Genomic DNA, 26688 nt, shown 5'->3' with positions numbered 1-26688 from the left:
ATCATCATCATCATCATCATCATTAGTGAAACATGTCAGGGGTGTTTGAACCCACCTTGTCATGACATACTGTTGGGCCAGTTTCATCTTCGATATCAACTCAGCCAGATCTGAATTCAACAACTTCTGGGCCATCTCAATCTGCGGGAACACAAACAAAATGTTAATGTGACATTTGCAAAAGAATAAGAACTTAAAAGAAACTTCAGTACATGCTCCACCTAAGGGGTGTCCCCAACTAAGATTTTTGTCAGTCGAATCATATTTGGTTGTTATAAACAAATATTCAATTATTTGTGTTTTTTTTTCACAGTCCAGCGTGCCACACTAAAATTCTTTTCAGAGTCTAGATGAGTATGTTTTACCAGTAAGACTCACATTTTAATATCAGATTTTCACACAGAAAATAAAAGTGTGCATCCTCCTGTAGGTCAGTTGTAATTCAGTTGTGTGTGTGTGTGTGAAATTACCTCTCTGTGTGTGCTGGCTGGGAGCACAGGAAGCGTCTCATCCACTGTTGCTAGCAGAGTCCTCAGTGCCAAACCCACCTCCTTCACAAACACATATTTTCATCCGTCTAGAATTAGTCTGCACTTTCAAATCTGGTGATGATAACTTGTGACTACGTACTTTGAAGTAACTTAACTTACAGCTCAGCTCACTGTGTTTTGTTTCTTGCCAGAGAGTGAATAGTGATCCTACCTTGACCATGGGGACGTACTCCTCTGGGGCTGCAGGCTGAATCCTATTGGACATCTCAATCACAGCTTTGACCAGTCCTGTCACGTTCTCGTACACTTTGTCGTTAGAACGATCCAGGTTGGCGGTGGGGGGCGGGCTGATCTCCTGAGGCTGCAACTGGAACGGTGAAAAGTACAGTGAGCCACTGAAAACATTTTTTTTTTCTAGTAAATCTTTTCAAAATAAGACTGTATTAATTGACTTCCTCTTAGAAATCTTATTACAATTTAATTTAAACTACCAGGGTCAACAAAGGTGACTGTAGTTAGACCGACACAACACTGGGAGGCAGTATCGGACTAAATTCACTCACTCTCGTACACACTCACTCATTCACTCTCATAGGTTAATTCTGTCTACATGCATTTCCAACTACATACAAAATGCGTCTATTTTCTACAGGGTGTGTAGGGTTGTTAGTTTGGTGTGATGGCAGGACAGACGGGGTCAGTTGTCTAGTAACAGACTCAACCTGCAGTAAACAATAGATTTTATACCAATATTAAATCAAAAGATTTACTGTGATGTGAAAGGGTTGCTCACAGATCAGTACTGCTGCTAAATGTTTATGGTTTGTTTTTGTCTCCCAGTGGTCAAAAAATGCCTTAACCCTTTGTGGTACAGTCCTTCCCTCTACGTAACGTAATTATAATTAATTAATTTGTCATGTGACTCTCTGGAGGTCATGCTAAATCCTTTTTTTGCACATGGTTCACATGATTCACCTCAGTCAGTGACGTTTGCTGAAATATCTCTACATTCAATCCTATAGACTGGTACACAGTCTGAAGGCAACCTCCAGACAAATAAACAATTTCAAATGACATGATAAATTTTAAACTGGTGAGGCAATTAAATGTTTTCCATTACTAATGTAATCAATTTTATGCAGAAGTTAAACAATAACTCTGTCACCCTGGTACCCTAAAAAATATTCCTTGAAAATGTCTTTATATTATGTTTACTTGGTCTATCTTATGAAAAAAAAAAAACTATTCCAAATTGTTTTTTACCAACTTGCATCATAATGTGCACCACAGAGGGTTAATGCAGGTTTAATCAATGTTCACAAAACTTTTTTTTTTTTTAATAAAGTGGTGCAGCCTTTTATATGAGAACATAATTAAAGCGTGGCTGAAGTCGTAGGCCACCTGAGAAAAAGATCAGCGGAGAGATGGATTTAAAAGAAAAATAACTGCCTCAGTTCAGTTTTTGAGCTTAAAAAGTTGGCTTGTGAATGAACAGTAGTATAACAAACCCAGAAACAATCTTCTGTGCAGTGAAAAAGACAAACATATCTCACAGTTTCTCTTCTTCAGAGGAACAACACAAAATTAATAGAGATTTTCAACAACTATTAACTACATTAATTGAACTACTGTATATGCTACAGTTATTGGTTAAAAACGCATCTACTGATCTATTGATGGTGACTTTTACTTTTTAGTTTTATTTTTCTTTACCAGGGATATTTTTCACAACTCTGGCTAATACAGCCCTGAAGCCATCTTATTCATGTGATTAGTGGTGTCCGTTACTTTGAATGGGGAACAGTGGAAAAAGCTAACAATGTTTTATTTGTGGCAAAATAATCTCGACTCCAGGGTAAATTCATAAGCCTTTTAGAGGTTTCAAACATGGTCTTTTCCATCTTTCCATGAGATGCATTTGAAAGCCCCAGTTGAGATTGTTTAGTCACAGATACTGTTCTGAGGGCCAGGAATGAACTTTAATGCTCCGATATTTTGTTTGATATGCCACAAGTTTATATTTTGTTCTGACTCTGGTAAAGAAAATAACTTTAGTATGATTCAGAGAGCTACAGAAAGCTTCTTTGCACATAATAGTGATGGTAACTAATATCTAACTAACTCTACAATGATGACAGACACACAAAGATCAGCTTACCCTCCATGGCTATAGGGAGAATGAGGAGATGGGAGGGAGGTGTGGTTGGGTGAGAGATTGAAGGAGATAGGTGTGTGCAGGTTGTGGGAAGGGGTTTGACGGATTGATTGATCGATGGATAGAATAACAGGCCAGGAATGCAGGATAAGGAAGAGCGAGATGGCAGAATGTTAAAAGGAAACAAACAGAATGAATGCATGGATGTTAATGAAAGAGGGGGAGGAAGGAGTGACGGGGGAGAGAAGAGGGACAGCACATTAGGCCAAAGCCAACCACAGGCAGCACAGCATGCAACCCATCGGTGCCAAATAGTGTTGAAGTCAACTCAAAAATGTCAGAGTGGAAATGTCCAAACCAAACATGCAAGATTAGCAAAATAAAATACAGAACTGCCAGACTTCCACATGTGATAGAGGTGAAATAAGAGCACATTGAGGAGAACAAAAAATGATCTTTAATCAGCTTCATTTGATCATTTTTAAACTGAGAAAAACATTCTGCATTTTAGGAGATTAACTGTTCACAGCCCTGATGTGTTACGACTTTTTTTTTTTTTTAAGTTTGAATATATGTATGTGTGCTTTTATACCTTGACCCCCTCGTTGTAGCTGTCCACGGGGCACAGACTGGCCAAGTTGCCTAGGTGACCAGGAGCTCCAGGGCGGGGAGGTTTCTTAGGAGGAGCCACGTGTTCTGAAAAAACCCCCAAAACAAATTAAGATGACTATCATATATAGTGTGCTAGCATTCTGGGTAATGCTAGTATCGCTGACAACATGTATGCTATTGCGCTAAGTAATGCTAATGTCGTCAGTATGGGGTCTGTTAGCATGCTAAGCAATGCTAGTGTCATTGGCATGGAGTATGTTAGCATGCTAATTCATCCTAGTGTCAAGTAATGCTAGTGTTGTCACTATGGAGTACTGTATGCTAGCATGCTCAGTTATACTAGTATTATTGGTATGGAGTATGTGAGCATGCTAACTAATGCTAGTGTCATTGGTAACGCATATGCTATTGTGCTAAGTAAGGCCAGTGTCATCGGTATGGAGTCTGCTAGCATGCTAGCTCATCCTAGTATCATCAGTATAGACTGTGTAAACATGCTAAGTAATGCTAGTGTTGTCTATCCAACAGTTTATAAACTAATGCTAATATGAACTTATTTTTAATATTCCAATATTACTCTCTGAACAGGGAAATTCAAGAATGTACAATGAGTACTTTGCAAACATTTTGCTGATATCACTTCTGTATTTTTGAATAAAACTTTCCATGCAGGGCACTTATTTTTCCAGCATGTAATAATTTCTTTTACTTCAATTTGTCAGTATTCAGTTCTCTCACCTGGTTTCCCAACAGGCTGATAGATATGTTGGCTTCCACCCTGTGCAGAGACAAACACACACACAGAAACACCAGGTTAACAGTAGACAAACTTTCATATCTTCATAACTGTTGAAGGAAACAAACTCTTTGAATCAGAGCCAAAAACATTATGTAATACTGATTCCACATTTCCCACCGGTGGAGTCACGTTTCAGCTGCAGTTACAGCCGACAGAGTGGAGATGATGAGGTTAACACTGAGAAGTTCTTAGCTTTAGGATATTATAACCCACATTTACAGTAAAATGGGGCTGCGCAGTGCCTCTGGGTTTAAAGTTCCCATGAGCCCTCTGTGGTCATGTGGTTGGTGTGTAGGCAGTACCCTCCCTGGCACACAGACAGAAATACTTTCTCCCAGCCTCTGTATTTCCTCTGTCTGTCCGTCTGTCAGTCAGTCTGAATACTTTCCCTCTGCCTCCTTCTTGCACTTCTTCATTCTTTATCTTATGAGCTGTCACCTTCTCTTCCTCCATTCTTATCTCCATGAGAATGTGCAGCTCAACAAAACAAACTCACTAACGGGTAAACAGCCAATTTCAGTTGAAGTAACAACAAACAAACACACACAGTTACTGACCGGCGCTTGTAGTGTGCCGTCCTCTCTGTCGATGCTTCCTCTGCTGTTCCTGGACTCCGTCTTCTGCAGGAAAGAGACAAAGACAAATTTAGTGGAAAATACTTTGAATTTAAAAACAATTACTGCACAGTTTCCATAACTGTAACACAACAGTTGTTCTAGTTTAGTGATAAAGCAAAAGAAGCAACACATTGTATATGACACCTGCAGGTTATACTTATTTTTTCCGATGCAAACAAGACACTTCAACAGAAAAATGCACCATTAACCAGCAAAAGTGTACACAGAATTTAAATTCCACCAGTAAGACCTGCAGGAGTTTTTCATTTTTCCTTCTGCACTGCCTCAAAAAGTCAACAACATCATCAAGTCGGTGAGGAAGAAGAGCAGCAGATAAACACAATCCTGTTCACTCAGATGACTTAATGACAGCAGACTGTTTGTCTACAGGAAAACAGCCACATTACAAAACTCTGCCCTCAGCTGCACCACTAAAACCAAGCATGACTCCAAACTCCCCCTCTCTTTCTGTTTCAGTACCGTTTTGGTGAAGCACGCCTTGAAGAGATGCATCCTGGGAGAACAGAGGCTGAAGAAGACGGGAGGAGGAAAGCAGAGAGTGGAGGCCATCGAAAGAAGGGCGGAGATCGGGACAGAAAGTATGAGAGAAAGGAAAGATGGAGGCGAAGAAAAACTTAAGACATAGAGAAGGAGAGTGATGGAGAGAAGGATAAAAAGAGCGGAGCAGCTAAGGACGTGGAAGATGGTGCAGGAGACGGAGAGAAATGAACCGAGAAAGACAGAAAAATTGAGTCAGAGAAGAACGGAGGGGGAGGAAAAGACAGACAGAGAAAGAGGGAAAGTTTTTCCAGAGGAGGAAAAGCTCCACTGAGCCACAGAGGACAAAATCCTGGAGAGAAACGATCCAAACGCCTCACTCTGCTCTCTGTTTCTCTCCCTCAGTCTGCTTCTCCCTCCCACTTTTTCCATCTCTTTGCATCTCCCTCTGTTTCCCTCGCTTCCTCAGATGGGTGACTCCTTGTTCGTTCCACCCTCTCCGTGGCTCTTGCCAATCCCACTTCCTTTCTCCCTCCTCCCGTCCTGCACTCTTGTTCCTCCTCACAAACTTCCATCTCTTTCGTCTCAGGCCGTACTTTCCTTCTCTCTCATTGCTGTTTACGTTCTCCTTCAAGTTTATCAGAAACTTTACTCTCATATTTCACAGATGGAACTGCCTGACAGTCCTCTGCAGTGGTAGAAGTATCCAGATCTTCTAGGGACCACAGGCTGGGAAATTGTTTAGCCTAATATAGTGTTTTTAAGGCTGCAGCTAATGATTATTTACATCATCGATTAATCTGTTAATCTGATAATTTGTTTGGTCCACGAAATGACCATGAAAAATGTTGATAAAAGCTCAAGAAGACGTCCTCAAATGTCTTGTTTTGTCCAGAACTCAAAAATAATCAGAGTGAAGAAACCAGGAAAGAAACAGAAAATATTCTCATTTGTCCAGCTGTCCCTTCCTTTGTTGTGTGCAATTTATTGACTGATAAAAAAAATTGCAAATTTCCAACAAGTGAAGCATTTTTTACAAGAGGTCATGATAACAAGTTGGCAACCGTGTGAGCGGCCCGCATGGTAGAATATTGTTCTTTACTCTAAAATTATAATCCTACTAATAATCCCCATTTTTACTAAATGTATCTGTAATCTGATTAAGTCTTTTTTATCTGTAATGTAATACAGTTACTTTTTCTTAAATTCAGATTATGTAATCCAGTTACATATAATCCGTTACCCCACAGGCCCGTGAGCCACTCAGCAAAGAGGACTGTTTTGTGTCCCCAGCCTTAAAGCTCAGTCTCACAAAATGTCTGCGAAGATGGATGCAGAGAGGAACTGGTACATTAAATGAACACTTAAGTCAGTAGAAAAAAAAAAAAAACTAATCCCAGCCGTTATCAAATAACAAGTAAGATATCAAAAAATCAGTGTGCCAGGTCTGTCCAGAGAGATTTTGTGTTCTGTGAAGCAATAAATGTGCCTTTAAAATACGGCAAAGCTGGGCAGATTTATCAGAAAGAACAGAGAGGGGACGTCGCTGACTCCCCATCCGTCATCACTCATCTCTGTGGTTTCCTCTCTCCGTCTCTCAGCTCTGCTACACCTGGCTCAAAAATGAAGGCAAGAGGAGAAACAATCTGAACCCAGAGAGAGAAGAAAAACAGACTTGTTTTTGCAAAAGCAGTGATTTGGCTCCTTTTGGGGGACGTTTCAGTGTCTGATGAGATAAATCAAGCACAACTGAGCCGGTTCAAATATCTGAGAAAGATATTCTGCAGATCATCTGGGAACAATAACACACACAGAGAAGTTTTACCAAGTGGAAAAAGTTCAGACCTACCGCAATTTTATATAGTTACATCAAAATATTTGTTTGTTTTATGTAGATCCATCCTGTCGGCCGTGACAGCTACAAGTTATGACACTTTTTCCAGCATCCAGTGGTTTGGATTACTAATATTTTTGATTTTATTCCTTTGTAGCTTATGTCACTTAGGGTATTGATGTAATCTTTTAAGATAACTTTTGCTATTTTTGAGTGTGCTTTTAGGTTTGTTTGTTTGTTTGTTTATATAGCACCAAATCATATCAGAAGTTCAGAAAAAGTATCAGAAAAACTCAATTCAGTAAAAGTAAAAATTTGTTTGGAAAACTTTTGGGGGCTCTTTCTAGTTAGCCTGAAAAAAAAAGGTATTTGTTGGGTCACGTTTCTGCAACAGAGGTGGAGGGTGATCCCCTTTAAGATCCCATTTGTTACTAGTGATGTTTTGCTTATAGTGCGGCGCAGACAAAGATTGAAAATGTCTCTGTGTGTTACCATGAAGCTCTCCTCCTGCTCCAGCCACCGCTGGTCGTCCTCCATCTGTTGCTGCTGCATCATCAGCCTCTCCTCCATCAGAGCCTGGCCGACACAACCGCTGTCCTGTAGAAGACATGAGTCACGTTTAATCATACTAAATAATGAAATTTAAAAGTTGTTTATTTAGACTTTTGAGGAAAGGTAGAACCTGGATAAACAGGTTCAAGCTACTGACTGTACATAAAGATGGACGCTGCATCTCCTCTTTCTCTCACTGTACAAAAAAAAAAAAAGCCAAAATATCCCAGACATGAGTGCTGCCATCTTGTGCTGGTGACATTTAAATAATGCTTATATATTCTTTATGAAGACAGAAACCTGCTTTGGTAAAAAAAAAATAATTAATAAATATTTGAGGTGTACTTCGATGTTTTAGTTTGTCTGACTTGTACTGCAGCCAACCACCAGGGGGCGACTGAGATGTTTTGGCTTCACTGTCATGTTGTCCGTCTTTATATATGTCAGTATGTTAAGTCACATGATCACCTCAGTCATCTTTATATGCTTACAAATGATTGAACTGTGTGATGATGTTAAATACTTAATAAAAATTGCTGCAGGGATCAAGTTGCTATTTGAATCATTTTCCTGACTGCAGTGACTTGATTTCCCGACACAGAGCACTGCGGTCTAGTTAGGAAAAACAACTTTAGCAGTGTGGCTGAGGTGCCAACACCTCACTGCTGTGAAGGTACCTGCTGCCTTTCATCAAAATGAAAAGTAAATTACAGAAATGTCTATGAAAGTCGAGCTGTTTTAGGCTCAACTAGGAAAAACCTGTAAAGCATTTCAGTTGTATTACTCAGCTACGATTCTTCAACTGTATTCAGGTCTGTGTGTGTGTGTGTGTGCGTGCGTGTGTGTGTGTACCTCCATGTTAGGGTTCCACAGTGCAGTGTGTTCAGGTCTGTGCTGATTCCAGGAATCAGGAGGAGGGTAGCTGCCTCCGACTCCTCCGACACCACCATGAGCTGACGGCTGGAGGGGGACAGAAAGGCAGAAAATATTAATCATGATTAAGAAAATCTCCTTTTGCATACTTGTTTTGAAGACACGAGATCCAATTCACAAGAATTCTTACAGGAATATGAGTAATAAGTAAAGCCTAACAATATTCATCTTTATATGGAATCAAATTTATCCCCAAATCTCAACTAATTTCTAATTTGTTAGTGTCATTTTTGAGGTCTAAAAAAGTTGCTGGGATGTGAAACACAAATACTGGTTTTGGTGAAAACAGAACTGCAAAAACTAATCTGAATTCAATAAAGCAAAAACATTTTGAAATGCATAAGAAACAAACATGAAGGTTAAGCTGTGTCGTAAGTTTACTGGTGCTATTAATTGACTGTTACATTAATGGACGACTAGTTCGATAATCAATCAATCATTATGAGACCCTTTTTCAATAACAAATGTCCAGAGTAAACTGAATATCTTTGGGTTGTGGACAAAACAAGACATTTGAGGACTTCATCATGGGCTTTGGAAACACTTTTCACTATTTTCTGATATTTTATGGACCAAACTAGTTATCGATTAATTGAGAAAATGATCAACAGATTAACTGATAATGAAAAAAAGAACTGTACCCTTCATGACCTTCGGACTCTCTATGATGTGACGGTCATCTCAAAGGCAAAGACTTTTGTTTTAGACCCTCATCATCCTCAACATGTCAAGTTCCAGATGCTTCCATCAGGGTGAAGGTTTATTCTCCCCCGACTAACAGATGCAGATTATCCTTTGTTTCATCTGCTACTGTTATTTTTTTTAGACAAACTTTAACCCTGGATGTCATCATGTCTCTCTTTTTCTTTTTTTTTCTCCATGACTCATTGTGACAGTGTGAGATGTGGATCTTGTGTTTGTTTCTGAATCAGAGTAGAATCTCAGTTAAAAGATCGAGGCATCACATACATCAATAATAATGAGCCTCAAAGAATCATGGGAGTTCGCGCAGACCACTTCAGCTGCTCTCAGTCTGGTGTGTAATACATGCTACCAAAATATATAGATGTTATTCTTACTGTGACATAATCAAGCTTGACTTAAATAGCAGTTAAAATTACACACTCCTTATAAGGTCGAGAACGAGAGCAGCTTATTGCCATAAGAGCTGGAGAGTGGCTTTGATTTGTGTGTGTGTGTGTGTGTGTGTGTGTGTGTGTGTGTTTTTGCACTACAGGAAATGCCTGCTGTCTGCTCGGTTTATGAGGAGAGGAATAACTGCACTGAGAGTCTCTCTCATTTTCTCTGCCTTCACATTTCTCTTCCTGACGTTGACACACGCCCGCCGTCCTCCGACGGTCTGAATTTACTGGGTCGGCCTCGATTGCGACGATGGAGCTCAATCTGTTTTCAATTTTTGATAGTTAAAAGATGACGAAGATCATTTCTAAAACCTGACAGAAGATGCTTCCAGAATTGCGGGATAAAAATTTATTAGTATTTTTCAAGACTTGTGATTAATGTATTGTTCTTAAAAGCAGCATTCCTAAAAAAAAAAAACAAAAAAAAAAAAAAAACCTTTTGATTTAATGCTCCTTGCACTTTTTCCAGACATGAACTTCCTCACAAGATTTAAGGAGGTTTGTCTTGTGCTGACTGCCACACTGCCCAGCCTCTACCCATCATTTCTACATTAAATATAGCTTAAAAGTAAAGGTGACATGGTCTGAAAACAATACAGTGTTAGTATTCTTATTAATATATCTCTATATTTATAATTTAAATGATTATTAATATGTTCTAGTCATATTTTTCAGAAATCCACATGAAATATAATCAATGTTGCAACAGATCTATGTAAGAACTAAAACACGATTCTTACTTTCAGGTGATTATACACTAATCAAAACATGATTATGAATATTATATTCAAATTCTGCCATATTCTGCCCATAAATCACCATAAATCTGACACACCTTTAACCTTAAACAACTGACAGTTAAAATCAAGCAGATTTTGTTGAAGAAAAAAAAAACACATGAAGTCAGAAAAAATACACACAATTTGCTATGAAAATATTGGATCAAGGATCTTAAATTAACACTGATAAGATCAACATGTTTCACCACCATGGTCGAATTTTTATGGGTCAAATGTACCATCGAGAACACCAACATTTCCTCAAGAACTATTTTGTTATGTATTCCTGATATTTCTAACTGAGTGTTTGTGGTGGTTTTCTTGATAACTTGGATTATACAACAGTTTGTTTGTTCTTTAAGATTCCTGTCGGACTTTATAGAGTCCTGAATTCCCAGATCTTCCTCTCTGCACAGCTAAAACCTCTGGAGGTCAGAGGAAAACACCGCTGCAGCCACGGTGGATCAGAGGAAACAGAGCAGCACAGTTTTACTCACTATGGGAGCTGTGTGTGTGTGTGTGTATTCTGAGTGTGTGTCTGTGTGTGTTTTGCTGTACCGGGAAGTGGTTGAGGAAGCCTTCACTGGAACGAGGACTGGGGTAACCGGGTCTACTGGGCTGCAGACAGAGAGACAACAGTTTGTTTTTGTTTATCAGTCATGACAGACACGTGTGCTTAAATATATTAATAATCAGAGAGCAGAGAGTCAATAAGACAATCTTTACTTTAGGCGGTGCTTCATCGGACCCCCCGGAGTCCCAGGACACGGTGACTTGTCTCCTCATTTCCATCCGAAGTCTCTCCTCCTGTTGAAGCTTCTCCTCCTCCAGTATGGTGCTGCAGGAGTTACACAGAAAGACTCGTCTAAATAAGAGGTTCATATCTTAATATGTGGATTAATACCACACTTTAAAAACATACATCACAAGTAAACATCCTGCATTTAAAATGTTACTCAGTAAGTATAATCAGGAAAATGTACTACAAGTAAAAGTATTCAATGCCTGTGGCTGCTATACTATTATATCATTATTGTTATTCATGCATTAATGTAAAAGCATGATTTTAGATTTGATTAGTAAACATCAAATGTCTGTAAATATTCAGAAAATAGTGAACGATCATTTATCAATTTGTTACCTGAGTTGTGTTTTGAGTTCGGTGAATCGCGGTCGCTTGCTGGGATCATACGACCAACATTTGGTCATCAGACTGTAGAGGGTGGGCGGGCACTGCGGAGGCATGGCCAATCGCTCGCCGTTCTCTATCCTGCCAATCACGTCGTTGTTCTTCACCCCCTGGAAAGGCTTGATGCCGTACATCAAGATCTCCCACATGCACACGCCTACGGAGAGACGGAGGATCAAACAGACGGGGCTCTTCAGGACAGAAAATTATTGACTGAATGTCAAAAATGTCCGACACGGACGCTTCTAAAGATGATGTAGCGTGATGCTGCCTGACCCTTACTGAACATATGCACACACACATAATAAATGATCATAACTCACCAAACATCCAGACATCACTGGCAGAGGTGAATCTTCTGAAGTTGATCGATTCAGGCGCCATCCATTTGATAGGAAGTTTACCTTTAGAAGCTGAGACAAAGATAAACATTAAAATTACCTTTAGCAAAATTAATTTAGTTAATAAAATAATCTTTCTTTACTCTGACATTTTCAAGGACTGGCTGAACAAACACCTGTACAAACCCTAAAATATATTTAATAGATGTCTAATATTTTTATAATAAATTTCTGGTGTTGTTCTTTCACATATTTAAAACTATATATGTGTGAAAAAAACAGGCTACATCTAATTATTCCAAGGGACGGACATGAGGGGGTCTCACTCAGTTCAACATAAACTGCAGTACCCTGATGTAACCTTTTGATGGTGGTAAAGGACCGGCAACCAGAACAGCTGGTCACAAACTGGTCTCTTGGATGAGTAAAACATTAGTGGCTCAAATGTTCTGTCATGAGAGACAACAAAGCTGTGGACGGACGTGTGAATTGGTTTTAATGTGTGTGTGTGTGTGTGTGTATCAGTACCTTTGTAGTAGGAGCTGTCCTCCATGTATCGCGACAGACCAAAGTCTCCGAGCATCACGCAGTCCACTGAGGAGACCAGCACGTTACGAGCTGCGATGTCCCTGTAAACCAGTACAGACTGTCAGTAAACCTGAATCAAAGGTGTTATTTGAAAATGTCTCTAAAAGAGCAGCAGAGATGAGCCGTGACACCGCTCCACTATATATCAGGATTCTGAGTCTCTAACATGCACGCTAACTCCTGCTAAATATCCCATGATGCAATGCTCTGCCTTTGATAGATTATTACAGCTATGCAACACTGCACCTGCCAGTAATGATGCAGAATTTCTTCTCCTATTTTCTCTCTCTATATTGTATTTTATTTGTGTGTGTGTGTGTGTGTGTGTACCTGTGCACAAAGCGTTTACTCTCCAGATAAGCCAGTGCTGTGCTGAGCTGGTAGGCAAACAGGATGAGAGTGGCCAAATCCAAACTGTACTTCCTCACCTGAAGGAACGAGCGCAGCTGTGGACAGAGAGAGACAGGAGGACAGGAGGACAGGAGGACAGGAGGACAGGGACGGGGGTTCGTGATAGAGAAATGCTTTTAACATCATGTTGATGCATGTCACAATCTCATACTGACAACGGTCTGTCAGCAGGACCTCGCCTACAGGTACTGAACATGCAAGTTGTAACAGTGGACTTTAACAGTTTCCTTTGTACACTGATGAGAAGTGACACGTTCTACTCTACTCGGTCCGTATGTGTTCATTCGTACCTCTCCGAGGGTACAGAGCTCCATGATGATCCACACGGGGTTTTCTGTGATCACGCCGATCAGCTTAACGATGTGAGGGTGGTCAAACTGACGCATCGTCACTGCAACGGAAACAAACGCGCACAGATCAGCACACTCAGTGCAGATGAGTGAGTCATGATTTGTTTAAAAGTCAAGCTGATACACAGAAACACAGAAATAAAAACAGAAGAGTGTGGTCTTACATGCTTCTTGTAGGAACTTTTCTCGGACGCTGTCTGACGTGCAGTTCTTACAGGTCTTAATGGCGACAGGTAGAGCTGGTTTGTCCTGCGCAACATACAGAACAACACGGCACAAGTTAGCAGATTATAATACAACAGGACAAGTGTTTTATTTTGACATATACAGTATAGTATATCACATGTAGTTTAAGGGTGTTCTGAATTATGTTTCTCTTAATATTCTCTTTTCTTTTTATTATTGTTGTATAAATGATGAATAACTTTGTAATTTGAATGTGATATTCTGTTTTTTAGGGTGACCTGTCATCTGTCCTGGCACTACAGATGAACAATAGCCTCTTGGCTGGTTTATTTACAGCAATGTTTATTAAATGTGCACTGCCCCTTTAAATGAACCTACGATAAATATAGCAAACATATGCAAAATTACATTACTTTATATTATATTTGATGCAGTATGACAGACAAAACTCTTAATCTGAGCTTAATTCTGACTTCTATTGACCCCTTCCTGATTTCTGCCCCTTTTCGTTCTGCTCCAGTAACAGTTGAGCAAACTGTTTTCACGCACGTCCTCCAAACAACGTCCTGACAATCAGTTGTGGACATCGTTCGAAAGTGGCCTTTCACACATGCAGCAGCATTAGGGGATTCTTTGCGTCAATACTCCCTATGGTTCATGTGAGGAGGCGCCTGCAGAGCGAGGAGGAGGAGGAGGAGGAGGAGGAGGAGGAGGAGGACTTGTCTGTAACGATGACTGTTTCTGTGTTGACATCAATACAAACTGAGTCTTGACAGTAACAAACTGTGATGGAAGCAGGAAGGAATGATAAGATGCAGAGATCAGCTGACTCTGGAGTGCTGACTCAACAATGATTTTTTTTTTTTTTTTTTCCGGGATGGTGAAGCTGCTGTTTGCAGGACGCACACTAACTTTTCTTCTCTGTATTCTGATGTTTTTACATCACAGATGATGAAGAAAGCCACTAAAACGTCAACTAAAAAAATATGAGACTTGCGTAGGCGAGCAGCTGCACATCACGTGGGATCATCAACACACCCACTGGCTCGCCCTGGACACTGAGCTGCTGTATTCTAGCAGGCGGGGTTAAAAAAATGCGGACATGTGTGTGCAAACATTCAGCTCCTCCTGGTAGCTGGAATTCCATGTGTGCATGTGTGAAAGAGGTTTTGGTACCTCAGTTAACTTCCTCCTTTTCCTGCAAAACTGACATAAAGGGTCACGTCTTAAATTAGTTAATGTCAGCAAAACACAAGCTAACTAGCTAGCTAATGCTAGCAAAATACTAACAATCAGCTTGCCATTGATGAATGCAGATTTTCTAGCTAGTTAGCTTAGTTAACATTTGCTAATTTAATCACTTTTATATCTGATAACTTGCTTTAAACAATCTTTAATTTAAGTACAGGAAACAAGTAAAATGAAAGCTTACAGAGGTACCAAGCATGTGCAACTGTCATTGGAGCACAGAGTGAAAAGGGGCGGGACTTAGGAAGGGTCAATTTACATGAAAATATTTGGACAAAAAAAAGTTTGTAAAACTTTTCAACTTAACATGTTTGGCTTATAAAGTATCATCATAAGCAGGAAGTAATCTGATCTTTACACTTGTACTGTTAGGATGCAGACTGAACACCTGCTCTGCTCAACAGCTACTTAACACCTGCTCTTATTTGTGTGTGTGTGTGTGTGTGTGTTTTCACATACCGGACTGTTATAGACTCCTTGGTGTACATCTCCAAACTGACCCTCTCCTATGCAGCGGCCTAACTCTATCCTGTCCCTCTGGATCTCATAATCCCGCGCTGAGAGAGAGAAGAAAAGAAAAGAAAAGAAAAGAAAAGAAAAGAAAAGAAAAGAAAGAAAGAAGTGGACAAAGTGAGACAGGAAACTTTACCTGCTTTTTTCACACACTGGAAAGATCCATCACATCTGACATGCTTCTCTCAGACCACATGGATGGGGCTCACCAGAACAAGGCAATTTTTTTGAATAATAAAAAGTAAGTAAAAGTATGAGGATACTTTGAAATGATTTCTAATCTTCTAGTCTTTTCAACTCTTTTTGGTAATCTCCACCCACCAGCAACCCAACTAAAATTAAAATAAGCCATTAACAATTAACAAGAATACATTTGACCCAGATTTGTACACCGTTAACTTGACAAACCTTGACTCTGACATGCACACTGCTACACAACATTACAAACACACCAACATAACAGGCAGAATGTACGGTTCATAAAGATCAGTGTTTACATTCACAGCATCATTTCTGTTTAACAATTTTGTCTCTCTTTTGCGTCTCCCCATTTTTCCAGCGTTTGCTATACGAATTCTAATTAAGACGCTGCTACTTTACTTGTCTTTTGTAGCCTTAAGCTTGTGTAGTAGATTTCTTACAAGTGCCACCCTTCAATCAATATTTCTGCATTTTTCTGCAGGGTGCCCTTTTGGTGTTTTGTGATACATCTGTTTTCTGATGTAACTGTTGTTGATATTTGGCCCCTGCCTTTAGTTTCAGCCTGATTCAATCAGTGTCTGGTTAGGGGAGGTGATTTAAGAAGATGGAAGTCTATTCTGATTGACTCAGATGAAGACGCAGTGTGCATCAAAATGTTGATAAAATATTATTTGTCACCTTAGTCTGCGTGCTCCGTTTCTTAGACCATTTTTTCTGCGATGAATCTACTTCATCCTGCCATCTAAAACTGGCATGTCTGACCCTCCTTCCAGGTAAAAACTGTGCGAATCCATTTATTTTCATTGCGAATAAGAAAATGGTCGGAGGGCCCCTCAGCACCCAATCGGGGGCCAAATTTAGCCTGTGGGCTGCAAGTTGAGTATCACAACTGTATGTTGACAGTAACAAAGGGGACTACAGGGAAACACAAACAAGCTGCTCTCAATATGATCATTAACTTGAGATGAAAACCTGCAGCGCTCTGCGCAGTAAACGTCAAGAGTCCAATTCTCAAACAAAGTAGAGCGGAGCGCCTGAATCCTTTTAGTGAAATATTCTTTAAAAGTCTGATATGACCTGATGCACTGGATTCAATATGTTTTATGTCTGCAGTAACCTTTTCATATTCAGTGAGTACGTCCAAAAGAATCTGAATGAAAGCGGTTGTTTTTGTGACTGACATCCACGTTCTTTGACATTTTATCATTGACATTTATGCGTTATCAATATTTCTGCCTTGTTGAAAAGGTCAGGAAACATTTCTACAGAGATGCATCAGTGTCAGCTGCCAAACTACCGCAGTAAAAAATGGACTAAATGTTGAGTTCGAGAGGTTTATGCAGGACACTGATCATCAGGAACTTATTCTGTAAAGGTTTACTCATCTGATGGGCTAAACAAAGTTCAGCTGTTTCACTCAACCAACAGATAAACAGTAAAATCAAAACAGTGAAACCAAAACACATTCCATTACAAGGAAATTTACTGCAATTAATTCATATTGTAGGAAACTAATAGTTGCTTCAAACACAAAAGAACCCACAGATGGCTGAAGGAAAAAAAAAAAAACATAACCATGATAATAAATCACAATGAAGAAATAAAAATCTCATAACCAACACGATGGTGAAATGAGAACCAAGCCAATAAACAACGCGAAGCTGCAGAGGATTCAGCTTCAACCGTTAATGAAGAAACATCTTGCATTGTTTATGGATTGGTCCTCCCTTTCATTTCCAACACCAGACCCGAATAATGAACTGCATTCTACGAAACACCAACGACCACAAGTCAACAACAACCTGGATATTTAGGTACTTTTCTTTGCCAGATACCAAAGATAAAAGAAGACCGGGGCCTCGTCACAGGTATCGACTGAGGTAATCCAGTGTCAGGTAGTGTCGAAACTTCTCCTACATGTCATCCAAAACTGAGATAAGATAATATTTACGACTTAGGAAGTGTCTGTGATGAGGCCCCTGGTTCCAAACTACTCAAACAGGCGCAACTGATGCTGTTACTCATGTAAATCAGTGGGTATTGTTAGGTTTAAATGAACAAACTAACATGCAGGAAGATGCATTTTAATGAGGAAAGCAACTTTTTCTCTGCAACATAATCAAGTGTCCGGCAAAGAAAAATATCAACATCAACAACAACAACAAAAAAAAAAAGGTAAAATTTCCAGGCATTTCGTAGGGAGAGAACGAGAGAGAGAGAGAGACGGGGAAGTTTTACCTTCGACTACTCCATAGCTGACTGTGTTGGCGATGGGAGAAAGAGGAAGAAAGAGAGATGAAGAGAGGGAGAGAGCCAGACAGCTGCTTTAAGATTGAAAATAGCTCAGATAGCACATCCACATATATATACAGACCCATGTCTCTCTTTATCTGATGTCTGGATGATAAATTAGCTAATGAATAAAAACAGTGGGTCTGCAGGAAATTTAAGACTTTTTAAGACCTTTGTAAGATTTGTGAATACATTTTAAGTCCATGCTGGCAAAAAAGAAAGAAAGAAAATGAAAAGAAAATCAGAGTCCTGACATGCAATTGAACGTGACTGCACAGAACCGTGTGCACGCAAAGAGCCGTGGTAGCATTGGTGATTATTGGTTCCATGTTGGCTTTGTTTTGTAGCTGTTCCAGAAATTACAAAACGTTTCTACAAAACACAGAGCAAATTCAGAACCCCATCAGTTTTTTTTTTCATTATTCATCCCCAGAATCAAAAATACATATTTTTCCTCTTACATTAAGTGCTAGTTATCGTTCTGGATAGTTTTGGTGTGAGTTGCAGAGTTTTGCAGATATCAGCCACAGAGTTGTTGATTTTCTCTTGGCACACGGCTTGTGGTACTCAAAGCACCAAAAAAAAATATCAATTTGAAAAACTCAACAGCAGTTTCTTCAGAAATCACGACCTGGTGACTGAAGGTAATGTACGGGCCTTGTTGTGAGCAGTTTCTGGGGGAACTATTTTCTCTCTAGTAGAAAGAAAGTAGTTCCAGTAGATTTTACTGCAGATAGGGATAAGGTCTGTGGAGTAACCGGGTCATGATTTCTGGAAGAAGACACTGGTGGTGAAATTTTCAAATGTTGCACAAACCGATGCCATTCAGTCCCACTGTGTTCCAGTAAAGGTAGAAACCTCCACAGCTGATATCTTCAAAACTTAGTGACTCACACCAAAACTATCTAAATGGATAAATTGCACTACAGGTAAGTGGAAAAATCTGCATTTTTGATTCTGACAACCGCATTTAAAGGAGAAATATGAAGGAGCCTTATATAAAATAATGAGTTCTGCAGTCCAAATAACAAGTTGGAGCCATAAACTGTATATTAAATTGATTGAATTTCTTTTTATTATACAGTCTATGGTTGAATTTAGTTGTTTCCCCTGCCCCCTCTTCTCCAGACTCGAAGCTGAGGCAGGATGCACGAACAGCAGAAACGCATGACATGTACAACACTGATATCTGACAATGACAAGCAATGATCAGCTGTTTATAAGCCCCTGAAAACAAAAGCCCACTGCCCTGAGTTCAGTGACTGTCTGCCAAACTCCATTAACATATTGCTGAATATAATCGCTACAAACATCCTCTTCCTTCTAAAAGATCACTGATGACTTCTTATGACTCATAAACAGACACTTACTCATTCAGCAAACATTTGGCATTCATTTGTACTCGGATAAACATGAAACGGACAAACAAAAACAGAGATTTCAAAGCAGAACATGCTGGCTGTGGTGATTTTGGAGAAGCCAGCATTTCAACTTTAATCTGTGATGACATGTCACGGTCATTTTGTTATTTAGTACAGAAAACATGTAACATATTTCTCCTTCAAGACGTTTTGAGGCATAAAATTCAGAGATTGTTGGACTGACTTTTTAAGCTGATGCAGCGACAGACTAAAAAAAGAGTAGGTCTGCTGTAGCCACGACAGTTTTACAGCTTCATTTTAAACATACTGTACAGCAGACAGTTATGACATGAACACGCATACAAACTCAGACGCAGAGTAGGAAAATATGTCTGCAGACCGTCTGTTTAGAGGAAGTCGCAGGAAGAAGGGGACCAAAAAAGCAAAGTGAAAGAGACAAACAAATCAAGCCAGACAGAGAGAAAGATAGAAAAAGACTGTGGGAGGAAAAGGAGAACACAGTCCGTTTTTTAAAAGTTGGCCACGCAATCAAATACATGAGCACTCTGTACCGGCCAAAACATCCACATCAAATGTATTGCAACAGAGGGCTAAAGCCACCATTACTTACAGGGCTGCAGCCAAACTTACCAGCACACTTAGGTTTTTTTTTACTAACATATGAATGAATTTGACAGATGTAATGCGAGTCCAACCAACCGGAGTTACACAGTATGAGTTGTAGCCTCTCTGACCTCCAGCTGTTTATATAAGACGCTGACACTGGCCTGAATCTGATTATCCGCTACCTAACCTAAATGTGGTTTAATGCAGCTCCTCTGATGTTCGGCGTGTGAGTGTGTTTCTTGGAAAAGTTTCACACCGCGCTCTGCTTTTAGATAGCAGTACCAAATAAATGAGAAGGTAAGCATCTGACAGAAGAATAACAGTCAAACGGTTAATATATAGTTCTCTTACTGCAGCTCGTTTCTTCAGTATAAATTAACTTAAAAGAGAAGACTGAATGAGTTACTTACTGGAGGGCATGGTGTATGTGTCCTCTTCATCAACTATCTCGGCATAGTCATCAGTCTCTGTAACATTACATACAAAAAAAAAAAAACAGTGAAGAAAGAGGAGTAAAATAAAAGCAAACAAAGGCATGTAAGTCTAAAATTATACAAACACAAACAATGGGAAAGTCATGCACATATTCAGTTTTACCGTGTGTCCATTACGGCATGAAGGGTCACTCTTACAACCAAAACACAAGTGAAGGAAAAAAAACACAAAATTGCACCACAAGTCTAAGAAATAAAGTGTGAAGCTAACTCAAGAGTTTCGACAACTCCTGCACAAAGCAACACCCACGTAGCTCCTCTCTCCTTCTCTCTCTGCGCACACACACACACACACACACACACACACACACATTTGGCGGAGAGTGTCAGCTGAGCATGTGTTGTGCATATCTGTCTGTGTGAGAGCAGCTGGCTGCCCGGAGTAACTGTGGCGGTGGAGGACAGGAGGGGAAGAAAAAGAGACGAAGACGCAGAGGAGAGAGTTTAAGAAGTAGCAGGAAATGAAAGATAGAAAAGGAAAGGGCACCTAGTTAAAAAGGACGCGGGAATAAGAGGGAGTGAGACAATAACAACAACAGAGAGCTGTCATGTGAGCAGATGGAAGCGTTTAGGATCAGGTCTGTGCAGAATCAGACAGATAGGCAGAGAGAGAGGGGGGAGGGAGGAGAGGAGCCAGCAGGAAAAAGAAAGGGGAAAGATGGACCGAGTCTATCCCAACCAGATGGCGGTGTTTAAAATAAAATCAGTGTGCAAACTCAGCTGTTGGAAACAAGAGTCAAACATCTGCTGTCCTGAACGCTGCCCTCGCAGCTCTGCTCAGGATTTATCTCAGCACTGTGGGAACGTGTCCCTAAATTTATCAGAAATCCTGTCCTAAAGCCTGCAGATGATTTTCTCAGGGAAAGCTCTGCCATCAAGAGAATGTAGAATACGCTGGAGAAAACTAGAAAAGTGCTGGCTACAGAGTTCCTACACATTTTCCTAATTTGAGCACTTTGCAATAAATTTCAAGGTGCATTTTCAAGATTTTCCAGCACCTTACAGCTGTGGCAAATCACATGTTCTCAAAATGATTATTTCACTTCTTCATTACACTGAATCAGATATTACTGTGCTATAAACAACCATGATAGCATTCTACACGTTTCAACATATGTCACCTGTCTGTAGGTAGTAAAAGCAGACTATTCAGTCAGGAAGTGATTTATTATGAAAGTAATTAAGCATTAAGAAGTTTCAAACCTGTTTTCAGGGATTACCAGCATCTATATGAATCCTGTGGAATTTAGCTGTTAATGTTAAGACTAAATAATACGATGGATGGTAATAAAGAAGAATGGAAAGTGTGTAATGTTAAAAAAAACAACAACAACAAAAAAAAAACACTGTAGTTTGAGATTTTGGGAAATATGTGTATTTGTTTGCAGATGAGAAGATCGATACCACTCTCATGTCTTTATGGTAAATGTGAAGCTAGAGCCATGAGACACTTAGCTTAGCATAAAAACTGGAAGTAGGGGAAAAAAGTTTAACTGTCCAAAGTTAAAGTTCACTAATTGACATGTTATACCTCCTGCCATCTTTAGTGGCATCTAACTCTGAGCTTGTAGACTGCAACATCTTGTCTCATCCTCCCCTTCCAAGCATGTAGAAGAACCTACAGTGGCTGCAAAAAGGTGAAGGGCCATATCTACAGCCGGCGTTTGGTTTGTCCGTTCTGAGCTACTGTAGAAAAATGGCGGTGCAACATGGCGGCCTGCATGGAAGAGGACCAGCGCCCTCTGTAGACACAAACAACTCATTCTAAGGTAACAAAACCACAACGATTCTTACTTTCAGGTGATTATAAACTAATGAAAACTGGATATTATATTCTGTAACTGCCATAAAGCCTTATAAATCTTACACACTAGACATGACAGTGATATCAATCTTTTCATCTGGCTCTCTAGTGTGAAACTACTCCTTTAAGGATAATATGAATAAAACACTGTAGGCTTTAAGGTTTTAATTGCACTTAAATTACTAACATTAATTTATCAGTACAATGGCTCATAGGAGAGGAGGCTGGAAAATGTTCACTCTTTTAATCAAACAGGCCTGACTTTTGCTAAAACAGTGCTGTTCATGATTTATGCTTCGCGTGAGAGGAGAGGAAAGACTTTAATGCACCTCTAAAAATATCTTCATAGGAGCGGGAATAAAAGCAACAGCGCTCTGCCGCTGCTGCTCCTAAAATGTGTTTTATTAGATAAACCGATCATAAACAACATTCAGTGAAAGGTGGCTTTCATCACTCATGGTTTATATGATAAAACACATTTCAGCAACAGATCATTTTACTTCTATATTTATTTATTTTTTTCACAATCCAGCCAGAGCTCTCAGTATTTCCATATGATAGAATACTTATTTAACTTAAACACCTGTAAATCTGCAGCTTTCTTAAATTGTTTCACTTCTATATATTAAAATGTTTTTAATACAATGTTCTTAGTTTGTACCGTGAAGCTGATTGTTTGTATTGCTGCATACTGGCTCCCATGTGGTTTGTTCTAAAGAATTAAGCGTTTCTAAGTTTGACTGGTCTAACTCTGTCTCTCTCTGTTTTCAGTGGAGGGTTAGTGTGTGCGTGTGTGCGTGTGTGTGTGTGTGTGTGTGAGAGAGAGAGAAAGAGAGATCTAGTTAGCCCATTATAGCCAGGAATGCACCCGCTCTTGAATCCAGCAAACCTCTCCCAACTCCACTCCATGTGTGCATGAGTGTGTGCGTGAATATATGTGAGTACACGTGTGCATGATTTTGCGTGTGTGTGTGTGTGTGTGTGTGTGTGTGTGCGTGTGCGTGTGGTGAGAGAGAGCAAGAAAAGTTTGGAGAAGTTCCCTTAAAGAAAATACCACTTAATATTCAAATTCTGCTTTTTTTTTACGTCATTCTTGTGGTTAAAAGCAGACATGGTTCAAATTTAGTGTTAAACCATTTTAAAAATAATCATAAATAGACACAAACACACAAACAACTTAAAACCAAAAACAATACTAAAATAGTAAACCACTCTAGCTACTGACACATCAAGCTACTGGTGATTTATTCATGTTTCCAATCACTGAAACATGAGAAAACACATTCAGCTAATGAATAATTTCATTCTAAATGATTTCAGTCTACACATACACACACAGCACCATTGTTAAAGATGTAGGAATGCATGCATAAACATCAACCCACACACCAACACACACACGCTACCCTTTCCCAGGAGGCTGCAGTGTGTTGGTGGAGTGAGGACTATAAAGACGGAACAACAGAGAGAATGATAAACAACAGCAAAACTTTACCATCCCCGCTAAGATCTTCTGCAGGGTCCAGGAGAGCATGCAGGAAACGGGACAGCAGAGGAGGAGGAGAAGGAGGAGGAGGAGGAGAACGGAGTGAGAGAAAAGCGAGAGGCAGAGTGGAGAAAAGAGGGAGAGAGAAGAGAGCGGTTAGAGCACGAAAAGCCTTGAAACAACATGGGAGATGTTGCAGGATCTGCAAAGCCAAACGCTCAGCGAGCAGTTAGTTAAGATAAAAAAAAAAAAAAAAAATCTCCAGTGAAACAGCTGAGTTAACAACTTTCATTAATGCTGAGCAGACACACGTGGGTGAAATGAAGTAATGCAAGAAAGTCCTGCATGGTTTCAATGAAGAGTAAGACGTCTGTGTCAAGCTGCAAATATTTGTGAGTTGGTTAGCAGACAGAGGAGTTTAAAGTGGTGAAACGGTGCAGTGATATAATGTAAACAGTGAGCAGAGTTAGATCCTCAACACTCTTTGCTTGATCAAAGTTTCTGACATATCTAGAAACTAGAATTTCTACCTCGTGGTTGTATGCCTCTGACAACCACTTAAGGTGCAGTTTATAACCATGTCTGTCCAGAGTCAAGTAATATGTCATGAAGACCTCGAAGGAATTTCATAAAAGTTATTAAGTGTATTTTTTGACAAAATTGACACACTAATTCCAGTGAATAACTTTCAGTGAGAAACATGCCGTTTTCACTTAGAGACTATTTTTTACAGAGGAGGACAGAGGACTGATAGAGAGCTGAACATTACGATGTCACAGTGAAGTTGACCTTTGACCTTTTGGATATAAAATGTCATCACTTCATCATTTTATCCTATTAGACATTTCTGTCATAATTAGTGCATGAAATTAAGAGTTATGGCCAAAAACATGTCTGACCTTTGACAATTTGTCCTTGAGTCCAAGTGAACATTTGTGCCAGATTTTAAGAAATTCCCTTCAGCTGGTCCTGTTTGAAATTTGAAGAAATTCCTTCAAGGCTTTCTTGAGACATCACAACAGACAACCCAATAACATGATGCCTCCGACCACGGCTGTCGTTGACATGGATGTTACTGGAAACCTGAGATTTAGCTGAAGTTATGGGGCTTTTCCGCTGGTGCGTTTGTCCGCTCTCAGTTAAAACGTGCTGCGCTGATTTGCATTTACATGACCAGTTTAAAGGTGCCGAGCTGAGTCAAGTCACGCCCGAGATGGACGTTCTTTAAAGAGGGGTCAAAGTGAGCCTGACCCGCCTCTGAGCGGGCCGCGGTGACATCTCACAGACTGCGGCCAACCTGCGACAACCCCCCCTTCTCCATTCAAACAAACGTGTGCTGCGAGAGTGAGCTTGTGTGTGCTGTCAGTACTTTTGTAGCTTCTAACTGAATCTCTGTGGTTTGAAGTTTAGTTTCTCTCCTATGTTGCTTTTCGTACTTTCAGGTATCTGATTCATTTTACTGTTTCATATTTAATTCAGCTGATAGGAGTCATGTCAAGTTACTGCTGATGAAAAGCAAACATTTCCTGATTTAGTTGCTTCATAATAAAAGCACAGGACTTTTATTGTGAATAATTTCTCGGAGTATTTGTTCGCTGTTTTATAGCCGCTAAACTTGAGCTGGATATTGGGTAGCTCTTTTGTTATGGAGGTGCAAATCCTTGCTGTGCAAAGTCAAACTGAGTCAAACCAGGACAGCACATGTGTATGGAAAAGGGGTCCTAGTTGTCCCACTTCACCACAGATGATTTCCATAAACTCTGAGAGAAGAAACTGCTGTGCGTGAAACAAAGTTCTACTGGTTCCTCTGATTCGGACAAAGAACAAAGGTCAAGCTTTCAGTTACTGTGGCTCAACTAATTTGAAGTTTATTGATACAATTTAGGTTTCTAAGACAAATCTTTAAACATACTTGGTTAGTGAGGCTTTTTATCTGTTTTAAAGTATTTTTTAGAATTTATTTTCCTCCCTTTCTTTTCATTTACCTTCTTAAAAATGTCTTCTCTTCCTTAATTGACTTGATGTCCTTATTGTTGTTTGTATTGTCATTTTTTATTGTAGTAACTCTTGCATTTTAATCCTGTGAAGCACTTTGTTGACTTAGTGTTTTAAAAAAAAATGCTATACAATTAAAGTTATCATTAAAGCAGCTGTGGAGTCGTCATATAGTAGTTCACAGTGCAATCTGAAATTCTAAAAGTAGGATGTGGACCGTGCCTGCGTGTCATGTTTGGAGCCTCCGGCAGAAAAAGTTTGGATCGTTTGTTAAAGTTTCAACAACAAACCAGCTGCTGTCCAGATCCATTGCTCTCTCTGAGCTACTGAGGAAAGCTGCCAAAGCCATAGATGGAGACACGAGGACGTGTGCTGAGCCATTCAGCATGTCCATCTTGGTTCAGGACGATAAGTAATTCAAAAGACAGAACTACATCTCTGTTTGAAAACACTTTAACAAGGCAGATACTTAGAGGTTAAACTCAGATCATTTTAATGGAAGAATGATCTTTCTAACCACGTGGCCACCCTGCCATGAATTAAGCTCTGCCCTTTTGAATTAACTGACATAAAACACTGAAAATAATGATTAAAAATAACCAAACTGTGACCTCAGCTGCAAGGCATGAGCTGAACTGAGACTCCAGAGAACTGTTTTACTCTGTGGGTCAGTCCCGACTACTTTCAGTCAAATTCTGTTGAATGAAAGTATTTTGCAAAGAGAAAAATGTCCGTCTTTGCACACAAACACACACAAGCCTCAAGTTTTATATAGATACATTTTAGTTAGAAAGTACTGCACAGTTCGGTCTCTCCCGTTTGTTTTCCAGTCTTATTTAAATAGAATTGGCTTGGTTATAAGCAGAAACACACAAGCAGTTATTGTGGTTGAAGCACGAGTCTGCGCATGTGTGTTTGTGTGTGTGTAAGACTGAATTAGTCAAAGCAACCAGGACAAAGAGGGATAAAGACAAGACAAAGACAGTTTAATAGAGGAGAGCATCTCTAAAAAAAAACACAGCTAGATTGTGATGCAACAGATAAAAGTGATTAAACCTCAATATTGTTTAAATTTAACATTAAAAATAGGGGATTTCTTTTTAAAAAAGCTGCCAAAACATGTCAATATTTAGAAAGTTTATTTTTTAACCTTTTTCTTGACCAAACTGGTGCTATAAATCAATCAAAGA

The 26688-nt window shown here is 39.6% G+C and overlaps 1 protein-coding gene across 8 annotated transcripts in view; it reads right to left on the bottom strand.

Moving 5' to 3' along the window:
- The window catches only part of ptk2aa (protein tyrosine kinase 2aa), a 79725-nt gene that overhangs the window by 1277 nt on the left and 51760 nt on the right, over nucleotides 1-26688 (bottom strand). For 4 of the 8 annotated variants that reach the window (XM_084739222.1, XM_084739220.1, XM_084739214.1 and 1 more), the window contains 20 exons: nucleotides 23513-23530; nucleotides 20130-20186; nucleotides 17678-17698; nucleotides 15185-15282; nucleotides 13456-13540; nucleotides 13232-13332; nucleotides 12861-12976; nucleotides 12471-12571; nucleotides 11925-12014; nucleotides 11554-11758; nucleotides 11139-11250; nucleotides 10971-11030; nucleotides 8411-8518; nucleotides 7499-7603; nucleotides 4615-4677; nucleotides 3997-4036; nucleotides 3239-3342; nucleotides 703-858; nucleotides 471-551; nucleotides 56-141 (listed from right to left, as the gene is read on the bottom strand). In XM_084739222.1, coding sequence (XP_084595348.1) covers nucleotides 56-141; nucleotides 471-551; nucleotides 703-858; nucleotides 3239-3342; nucleotides 3997-4036; nucleotides 4615-4677; nucleotides 7499-7603; nucleotides 8411-8518; nucleotides 10971-11030; nucleotides 11139-11250; nucleotides 11554-11758; nucleotides 11925-12014; nucleotides 12471-12571; nucleotides 12861-12976; nucleotides 13232-13332; nucleotides 13456-13540; nucleotides 15185-15282; nucleotides 17678-17698; nucleotides 20130-20186; nucleotides 23513-23530 — 1807 coding nt within the window. The remainder of the gene's footprint in view (nucleotides 1-55; nucleotides 142-470; nucleotides 552-702; nucleotides 859-3238; nucleotides 3343-3996; nucleotides 4037-4614; nucleotides 4678-7498; nucleotides 7604-8410; nucleotides 8519-10970; nucleotides 11031-11138; nucleotides 11251-11553; nucleotides 11759-11924; nucleotides 12015-12470; nucleotides 12572-12860; nucleotides 12977-13231; nucleotides 13333-13455; nucleotides 13541-15184; nucleotides 15283-17677; nucleotides 17699-20129; nucleotides 20187-23512; nucleotides 23531-26688) is intronic. The other 4 variants (XM_084739215.1, XM_084739219.1, XM_084739218.1 and 1 more) reach the window with 3 other exon arrangements.

The sequence above is a fragment of the Lutjanus erythropterus genome, chromosome 16 (assembly GCF_056507025.1).
Source record: "Lutjanus erythropterus isolate fLutEry1 chromosome 16, fLutEry1.hap2, whole genome shotgun sequence".
Taxonomy (NCBI): domain Eukaryota; kingdom Metazoa; phylum Chordata; class Actinopteri; order Lutjaniformes; family Lutjanidae; genus Lutjanus; species Lutjanus erythropterus.
This window is presented reverse-complemented; position numbering and strand designations above follow the sequence as displayed.